This window comes from Schistosoma mansoni, chromosome W, assembly GCF_000237925.1.
Source record: "Schistosoma mansoni strain Puerto Rico chromosome W, complete genome".
Classification (NCBI taxonomy): domain Eukaryota; kingdom Metazoa; phylum Platyhelminthes; class Trematoda; order Strigeidida; family Schistosomatidae; genus Schistosoma; species Schistosoma mansoni.
In genome coordinates, this window is record NC_031502.1 from 32,602,320 (window position 1) to 32,612,431 (window position 10,112).

The 10,112-nt window shown below is 35.4% G+C and overlaps 1 protein-coding gene across 1 annotated transcript in view; it reads right to left on the reverse strand.

Moving 5' to 3' along the window:
* Smp_017900 (serine/threonine kinase) overlaps positions 1 to 8,268 on the reverse strand; it is a gene marked incomplete at its 5' end in the record, with an annotated part of 59,930 nt that extends 51,662 nt beyond the window's left edge. The window contains 7 exons of the mRNA XM_018789412.1: positions 7,494 to 7,600; positions 7,639 to 7,718; positions 7,751 to 7,831; positions 7,866 to 7,947; positions 7,984 to 8,097; positions 8,131 to 8,178; positions 8,212 to 8,268. Coding sequence (XP_018654858.1) covers positions 7,494 to 7,600; positions 7,639 to 7,718; positions 7,751 to 7,831; positions 7,866 to 7,947; positions 7,984 to 8,097; positions 8,131 to 8,178; positions 8,212 to 8,268 — 569 coding nt within the window. The remainder of the gene's footprint in view (positions 1 to 7,493; positions 7,601 to 7,638; positions 7,719 to 7,750; positions 7,832 to 7,865; positions 7,948 to 7,983; positions 8,098 to 8,130; positions 8,179 to 8,211) is intronic.
* Positions 8,269 to 10,112: the final 1,844 nt, after the last annotated feature.

The window sequence follows — 10,112 nt, forward strand, 5'->3', positions numbered from 1 at the left end:
CCAAGTGGCTTTGTGTGGGAATATGGTGCCACCTATGACCAGTATATAGAAGGCACATAGGTTTGCAAATCTCTCACCATGTTCGTTCCTTTCTCCCAGTGCATGTTGTCCCATGACGTCTTCATATCCAGTGTTGTCCTTTCCAACCTTGGCATTGAGATCTCCCATCAGAATGGTCAGGTCTTTGGTTGGGCACTTCTCGAAGATTGACTGCAGCCTATCGTAGAATTGGTCTTGAGCGTATTCATCGTAGTCGTTGGTCGGCGCATAGCATTGGATGACGTTCATTGTAATGCCCTCTCTCATTTGTTTTGAAGGAGGCTATGATGATCCTTGGTCCATGAGATTCCCATCCTATAAGTGCATATTGTGCTATTTTGGACAGCATCAATGCAACTCTTCGCGTATGTGGGGCATAGTATTCTTCATGACCGGAGTATAACTGAAGTTGTCGGAAGATCAGTCGTTGTTGTTCAACCTGCGTCCAATGCGTTTCAGTGATTCCAAGCACCTTCAGGCTGTATTTTCTCATTTCTGCAGCAATTTGGAAGACTCTTCCGGTCTCCCACATTGTCCGGACATTCCATGTACCTATAAGAATTGTTGCTCTGGTTGTAAGAACGGTGCATCGGCCTCATGACTTCCGAATGAACTCGGCTTTCATCATGAGACGTCATAATTATTCCTTCTACTCCCAGGGCAGAGTTTAAATGGTTTGAATGATCTTTTCTGGTTAACGTTTTTTTAGCGAGTTGATTTTCTACGGGATGGGGTCGCTAACCCCATGCCCAACCCTCCTCCTTTACCCGGGCTTGGGACCGGCAGCAACCCCCAGAGGAGCTACAGGCGGTGTGGTGTGGTCTACTTATATCCATATAAGTAGTATATGGTGTGGGTCAGACATAGAATGTGGATTGCCAATGCCTCAACAGTGCATAAAATATTGATTCGACCTCCCTTTGATCCGGTTCCTTTAACTCTACAGATTATTTTAAAAGACGTGTCTTTTGGAGCAATGTGTCCACAATTGATCAAATGCTCTTGTATCGAACTGGTTATCTTTTTACATTCACCTTTTATGAGCCAAGCTGGATAGTGTTCAGAGATACGTTTGGAAAGCGATCGCTTTGTGCGGCCTATATAACGTGCTCCACATGAGCAAGTAAATTTATAAATACACATCGATGTGGCCCAAAGCGAAAGCTTATCCTTAACACACCCCCGAATGGTAGGCCGGCTAGAGAAAACGATTCGGAGCTTGGCTGTGTAGAAAGTTTTATTCAACGTTTTTGAAATCCGTTTATTCAGGATTTCAGCAGCTGTGTCTCCCTTGAATTCCATATTCATAAACAAGGTTTTCTTCTGCACCGTCAAAGTTATTTGTTGCTGACGTCTAGATGTTAAGTTGCTATCAACGAACCTCGGTGGATAACCATTTTTGATGAGGGTCTGTCGAAGATGAAGTAATTCTTCATTTATTGTGTCACTAGAACAGATTCGCTTAATCCTAGATGATAAAGAGTGAATTAAGTTCCTCTTTCGACTCAGTGGAACCCAACTATGGAAATTCGTGTATTGTCCATTCCAAGTGGGTTTTCTATACATAGATCTTTGTAAATAACCATCAGGCAATCTTTTCAAATGGACATCAAGAAAATGGAATTCGTGGTTCGATTCTGCCTCTAAGGTAAATTGAATTGAAGGGTGACAGTTATTGAAAATATTTAATATTTCATTGTGGTCCATGTTATCATCACAAATAATGAAGGTATCATCCATATATCTCTTATATAAATGAAATTTCTCGATTATTGGACGAAGTGCTGAATTTTCTAGATTGGCCATGAAACAATCAGCCAAAAGAGGACCCAATGGAGAGCCCATTGCAACTCCATCTGTTTGTCTATAGAAACCATCATTAAATTTAAATTGTACATTGAGCGTGCATCGTAGGAGTAGTTCTTTAAGATAGTGTTTTGGGATACATATCTCCAGATTATTATTTTCAATATAGTCACATAAAAAACAAATGGTTTCTGTGAGAGGAACATTTGTAAACAACGACGTGACATCTAATGAGAGCATTTTCTTACCCATTACGTTGATATTTCTGATTGAGTCGACAAATTCAAAGGAATCAAGAGCATTGTATTTGCTGATATGATTTTTAACAGGTTGTAAAATGTCAACTAACCATTTAGCAATAGAGTGATATGGAGAGTTGTTCATATCAAGTATTGGACGTAAAGGGACATTATTCTTATGAACTTTTGGGAGTCCATATAGTCTAGGTACGACAGAACCCGATGGTTTGAGATGTTCAAAGAGGTCACAATTGATAATGAACTCATCTTTCATCTTCTTTAGGATTTTAATTAGCATCTGTTCGGTTTTCTCAGTTATGTCATTTTGGACAGTTTCTTTAGAGAATTTGACCGGATCAGATAGTATTGAAGACATTTTGGAAATATAGTCAGGGCGATCCATAAGTACAATTCCTGCACCCTTGTCTGGGCGACATAACACTAAGTCATGATTTTTCCAAAGATCAGATAATTGAGAAGAGCAGTATGTTTGAAACACTTAATTGTAATGAAGCTATTACGTGTCTCGCATAAAAACTTATAATGGCAGCGCAATGGGAATGTTTTTTCTGGTGGGGCCATCAAACGATATGCTCTACAAAACAATAACTATATTTCACAGATAAGGAAGAGAGAAGGTCAAGTACAAAGTAAACAGTCACATGAAAATATTCTGACGCGAAATTTCAATTTTTGTGTAGGTTCATTTGAAGGTATCAATTAAGTGAATATTAAGAAAAGAAACCTATTTTATGGTAACCATGTGGTTTTAATTCCAAAATCCATTTTGAATCAGTAGCTTGCGTAATTCTTAGGACTACAGTCTTAAGAATCAGATACCAAGACAGATTTTAGCCACATGCATTCATTCTTAGGTACAAAGGATTATTTCATAAGCTGACCATATATCAAGTTATTGCAGTTAATCTTATGATCCATGAAAAGTTTCAAACTAAAAGCCACTCTCATGAAAGTAATTACTACTGACGAACGACACAATTCAAACAATATACAACTGGTAACTTAACTCTCACACGTTTGGAGTGAAACGGCATTGTACACTTGTATTTTAAGATACATAAATAAGTTGTCATGTTGTTACATACAATCAGTTTAGAATTATCGTGTAATTATTCAGCGGTACAATTATTCTCCTGTCACGCTTGATTTTTACCAGTTCAATTACTATGATGATGTTATTGCCTATATTGTAAAAGAAATCTACATTTCAACAGTGAGTTGGAAATACTACAGTTATAAACGTCTTTATTAAAAATTTTTGCGAGCCATATATGGTATATAATACATTAAGACAATATTGTCCCCGTGTCACTCAGTTAGCTATACATGACGTCGAACTTGAAACTTATGTATATCGGTTCAAGTTGTCAGACCACACTAGCACAGTGTGATAAAATTGTCAGAACGAATTCAAGAGTAGTAGAAGTATGAAAGATCCCAGTACTTGTAGAAGAGATAAGGTATTTACGACAATACTAGACACTCTATTCAAGTCTCAGTAATTTAAATCACTTAACAGATGAGAGAAGAATCTTAGACAAAACACCACTTTTCATCAAACTCATATGAGAACAATGTCTATTCTGAATCGTTAGTTATTAGTAAGGATTTTGATGTTACAGTTGGATATTACTTTATATGAGGATGAAAGAATAAATAAAGTCTCCTTTCCGTGCCAAAAAGTAAAAAGGCTGAACAATGGTTTATTATTAGTTATAATCATTAAATCTGTTAGTAGAATCATAAACACCAGTGACTAAATCTCCTGATTCTCCAAGTAAAAAAAGTCCATTGACAGTTTATCGTTCCCTCGAATTGTTGACTTTATTTGAATAATTTATGTTCCATCTGTTAAATTGTTATCACTGTACAAATTTGCAGTAGAGAAATGTAAGTGAAGACTCTATTATGTTAGACTCTGCTTTACTTGACTACACACTAATTTAAGGAAGTTGTCAACAGAAAGTCTACTGTTAGGTAGTTGGTAGGAAACTCATGAGCAGTAGGTCAGTAGCTGCACAGATAGAAGATTAGTGGTAATGTCTCAGACTGTGAAGTTGAGTGGGGTGAGTACGGATCCTACAGGGAGCATTAATGTCCTCAAGATTGCAGAAATTCTTTATTAACAAGGTTTCCTCCTGATTACTTATAACCATCTAAAATCAAAACATATTGCACACGAAGCCGAGCACTTTGAATAGCGGCCACACTGCAGCTTGATCACATGAATTATAAACAGTAGTGAAATCTAGGTAAATCTTCTTTGCAGTTTGAATCTACAACCGAAATTGACTCTTACCAGTATTTAACTAATGCAATAATGTACATCGTTTTACAAAAGAGTATTCAAGAAGAACGCAAACTGTATTACAGATAATTTGTTGTGAGAATAAAACTAATTAAGGACAAAGGAGCGAACATTTTATCTATAATTCGTCAGTCTATGTTGATTATTTCATTGAAATTATTAAAATTATTATTTAAAATATACCTTGATATGATAAGAAAATTATTAATGTTATTTTTTTATAATGTATACACATTTTGAATATTTACTTATACTATATGACTAAACTGGTTTCAATTGCATTAAATACAGAAGTTTTCCAAACTTATCCATTTAAATTAATTATTAGTAGATTAGCCTAGAAAAAAGTCAACATTTTCAATAATTCTAACAAATCAATCCAATTAATCATTCTGCCAAGTTTGGGTATACTAAAAAAAAGTCAGTTATTAAATACAAACCTACAGCTTGAGACATATATGCATTGAATTAAGTTATCATTGCCAATGTAAGAAGTAAAACGATGATTCGCATAAATTTACTAATATTAATACATAAAGAAGCAATTTTTCATTAAGAATAATCCACCCAACACAGGTTTACGAGCACAAGTAACACATGTACATGGTCGTTATTTGAGACGTTTGACGTTTGCCTTTCGAAAAAAGCAGATTTTCAAAAATATAAAACGTTTTGCATGTTGTACAAATCTATTTAGTATTAGATATATAGAGAAGATCAATGAATTAGTTTTTATGCCTCTGGTGGAAATTGTTGAGTTTAGTTTGTACTTTGTGACTTTTTGTTTTTCTGTACATTGGATTGTCTACCGTTTTATTCTAGATATCTTGTTTCAGTTATTCTTGCAGCTTTTTTCCCCAATTATCTGCTACTAATATCAATGACCATTAGATTTTAATTCACTGCTTGTGTAAAACAAAAATCCATATGTGTAAATGTCATAGCCCTTGTTTTGTATTCTCTTTTTAAAAAAACAAACCTCTCTACGTGACTATTTCAATACTTTCTCTTTAACTGAATGAGTTGAGAATATTGAGAACCACTGTCGACTGCATTTTCCAACTTATGTATATTTTTTTGTTTCTAAGTTTTATTTTGCATTGTTTGGTGAATATATCGCAAATGTAACACATTTATAATCTATTATAAATTATTGAGTGACATGTAAACTATTATATTTCAGTAGGTATTGTTTACCTACTGAAATATAATAGTTAGGTATTGTAGGTATTTTTTGCCCCAAATGCCCTGGTAAGACCAAGAGTAGGGAGAGTCCACTCTCTCTCTCTCCAAATGCTCTCACATGACCACGCGCATATAGCCTCTGACAGGGAAGTCCTACTCATTGCCTTCTCGTGGCATTACTATTGTTTACGAAATTTAGAGGACGAGAAGCTAATGTCTGGCGCCTTAACCGGGTTGGTGGACACGGAAAGTTTACCTTGAGGAGTTGGAAAACCCTGATTCCAAACCAATGGTGCACATGAGCTCCAGTATCCTAAGGGAACAAATGGAGTATGAATCAATCGTTGGTCACCGGCCACCATGAAACTGTATCTCCTCACGATGCTCTACTGCCTTGTGGATCAGATCTTTAGGTCAAAGGCTCTGGGTGTGATCCCCTAAGAAAACCACCTGCTTCAGTTTGAGCACCTGTGCAGTATCACAGCCCTCACACTAATCAAATGAAATTTGTGCGGCGTATATGTATCTGGTGCTTCCTTGTACCAATATTTATGTGTTTAAATAAATAAATAAAATAAATCAATAGTTAGCGCAAAACAAGATCAGAATAACTGGAAAAACGATATAAATCACTAGCCAAAGATCTTAAACACCGTCTACTGAGAAATTTATGAGGTCGAATGGTTCGATAGTAAAATTGACGAGTGAACACAGTATGGAATTCACTCAAGCATCAAAACCAGAAGCATGAAAATGCACTCCTAATCATAAGCGATGTAGAAACCTGGCATCAATACGTATCTGTACAAGTTGCTATACATCATCAAAACAACAATCTGAGATTATTGAGATTACCATCGGGACAAAAATAAAAGCGACACCAGTGATACTAGAAATAACTTCAGAACTTTAACTACTACTCCTCGTAAAAGCTTATTTTTCCACGAAACATTCGTTTTAGTTTACAAACATTATCACTATGCCTAAAGATAATTATTACTCAAAAGTTCTGAACCAAAATTGTGCATATGATAAGACAACTGGCTACTTTTACCCAAAATCGTTTTTCTAACGAGCAACTACGACATAAACCTTCACAAAAACTAGTAGTGATTTGTTTTCTCCAGTCTTCTAAAATCATGCAGAAAATTTAGTAAAGATCGAAATGTTTCACGATGGTGGAGATTTGTAGCTCAGGTGGATGATTTTGGTGGAGCTTTCTTCCAGCTCGGAGAATAAAACACCAATATGTTTTACAAGGATATGTAGATGTAGAAAAAAACTGCAGAATAATAAAATGTTTAAAGCCCCGAGGAAATGAAACTGGCTCTTAGAAAACCTGAGATGAGATAAATTAAAGCTTAAAACAGGTTCACTAATATAGTCATATCAAATGCAAATGTTAGCACATAAAACTTCATGTTACATGTCTCAGAGAAAACTGGATCGTCTGAAAACACCTGAACTACATGAGTAGCAACACTCTAACACTAACCAAGCAATGAACACAAAATCTGTGGCATGGAAACCTCGAAGGCTTTACCTGACATTAAACACAAAAATTAATTGAGTATTTAATGTCATCATAAATGTCAAACAAGCATGCACTGCACGAGCACATGTTTATATCCTAACAGCTTATGATTACAGTTGTCATTTTGCTTTGATGAGCATTCTTTGGAAAAGTGTACAAAAGATATATTTCCAGCTTCACCCTAGAATCTTTGCACATCTTATAAACTTATAAATTTTGTCTGAAACAAATATAAGTTAAGAGCTCCTAAAACATCCTTATGGTTTTCATTTAAAATATTTTGAATACTAAGACTCTAAACAATAAGACATATTTCTGAGTTAAATATCAATACAAATTTGGAAGTTTTCTAAAGACTTACTTTTCAGGTTTTAGATCTCGATAAACTATCCCGTGACTGTGTAAATAGTTAAGAGCCAATGCGATTTCAGCTAAGTAGAATTTCACATCGTCTTCTGTAAACATGTACTTTATGGTAACATAGAATAATGGAAACCTAAAGTTACCTCTTTGGACAAGCGGGAGAAAAGATCCCCTCCCCTAAGAAACTCCAGGATAAGATACACCTTTCCCTCAGTTTGAAAAGCTAAGATAGTGAAATGAAACGAATGAGCATACCATAATGCAAATCAACAATGTATGGATGTTTAATTCTAGTTAGAATATCTCTTTCTAACTTTGTCCTCAATCTATCACGAACTGCGAGTTCAGTCAAAATATCAACATTTCAAACCTTTCAAAACAGCCTTCTTTAGCACTTTCATTGCATACAGAGTTCCTTTATCCTTTCCATTGTTTTTCCTCACCAGAAATACCTGTACCGTGAGTAAGATTGTTGGGAACGACAATACCTTTCCAAAAGACCCTTGGCCGATGACATAAAGTAAATCAAAACATGATGGATCGACTTTTTCTGTATTATGAGCTAAGTTCTCGATATTCACTTCAACCTCGGCAACATCAACCTAATACTGCTTAAGAATTAAAAAAATATAAACCTTTTGGCAGCCAACGTCCGGTGCGTCATCTATAGATATGCACTTTAACTATCCATAATGACAGTAATTCAATAAACATACCTCATTTGTGACATCGCTTGCCTTCAGGAATGGTTGACCTAGATGTGCAAGCGGCATCTCATTGATTACACATTCGAAAAAGCGCACATAGTATTATAAATATACTTCACTATTGGACTTTAAAAACTTTTCATGTTTTAAGTATCAGATTTACTATCTTCAGACTTTGGTGGGTTTAGATAAAAGTTTCTTCTGGAATGAAAGAAATTTTTCTTTATCCTGATCATCTTTTAAAGCTATCAAATTTGGCGATCACAGAGCCTTATCGAAACTACTGACAAGTTGTGACAAATGATTAACATATTGCTTGTAGAACTCTTGTCATGGTAATGTCCTCCCGTGTTTTTTTTCATCTCAAGGTTTATTAAACTTGAACTTTGGAATGATCTCCTAAAGAAGTAGGTAGTCACATAATATATCACAAACTTATCTCCCCTCATATATATTTCCATACTAGGTAGTTAGCAAAAGAAAAGCTCTCAAATTGATCATCTTTTTTTTAAAGATTATTCGTTTTAGTTCCTACTTTCTAAGGCTAAACACGACAAATGTTTCTTTTCGAATAAGAAATGGACAAGGTAAAGCTCGTAAATGAAACCATGTAATTCGGCATGCATACTATGTGTAGATTCAAAAATAAAGACTCAGCTTCCTCTTCACTGTAGTTTAAATGAATCACTTCTGAGCGTAAGATCACCACACAACCGAGTACTATGTCCTCCAACAGAAGAATGTAGCTTCAGAAGTCTTACAAATAGAAACGGTATGTTTAAATAACTCATAGTTGACTTAGCACGGTAGAAAAGCAACTTCCGCAGTTTTCGCCCACGTGAAACGTGTTATGGTGTGCATCGTTAAATCGATATTTCTCGGCTAAACGCAAACTTCGGTCCATCTTGAATCGTTTTCGCTCACACTTCATGGCATATAATTTTGGGATCTATGCTTCATTTGTGAGATTGTTACGTCAGCCTTATTCATGCCTTTCAAGTCAACGAAGCGTGACATAATTATGGTTCCATTATGTAAACGGGGCCACGCTGATGTATTTTTAAAATAAGAACTGAGTTATTTCACATGTGAATGAAACAAGCAATTAACAAAATCACCGCATGAGTTAATGTTAATATCTTGCAATCATTTGTAAATGATAAAATCTGCACTAAAGTACAACCTGGGTGAGATCGTACCTGCAAGATTTTATGGTTTCAACCATATTAAAATGACGTTTTCTTCATAATACATCATTAAACTCAGAGCTCGTTAGCTTATAAAGAAAAGATGTAGCTTAGAAAAGCTTAAATGAATTACAAGCATACAGTAGTAGTAAACATTCGTATTTATTCAGCGCCGCAGAAACTCAAGAATTTCATACGGTTTCAGTTGTGGCTAGACATACTTGCCACTAACGAACTGGTTAGAAGGCTTAAGTGCACAGTTTGTCAATATTATTAACAACCATCATGCAAATTTATATAAATAAATAGTTCTTCACATGGAAAATTGAATGCACTGCGTAAACTGAAGTATACGATTCCAAAGTTGTCTCATTCAATGAAGATTCCCTTAAATTACCAAGGCCAGAGAATTAATGGCAACCCTTTGTAAGAGTGACCATCTAGTTCAAAAACTTGCTTTCCATACAAATGTCGACAAAATGATGTCAGTTGAAGCCAAAACAAACGTTCGAAAAGCAAATTTTAAAGGAATCAAAGTTCGGGGCTTCAAAATGGTCTTTAGAAACCCGGTGAACGTTCTAGAATTTTGCGGCAGACAATAAATACTTCAAAAGGGTTTATGTTTTATGATTTTCGCGAGGTAACCTATGCATAACACGGTGAATAACATTGATCTATCTGTTGTAGATCCGACTGTACTTCTTTTCTGCCTTAAGAAATATG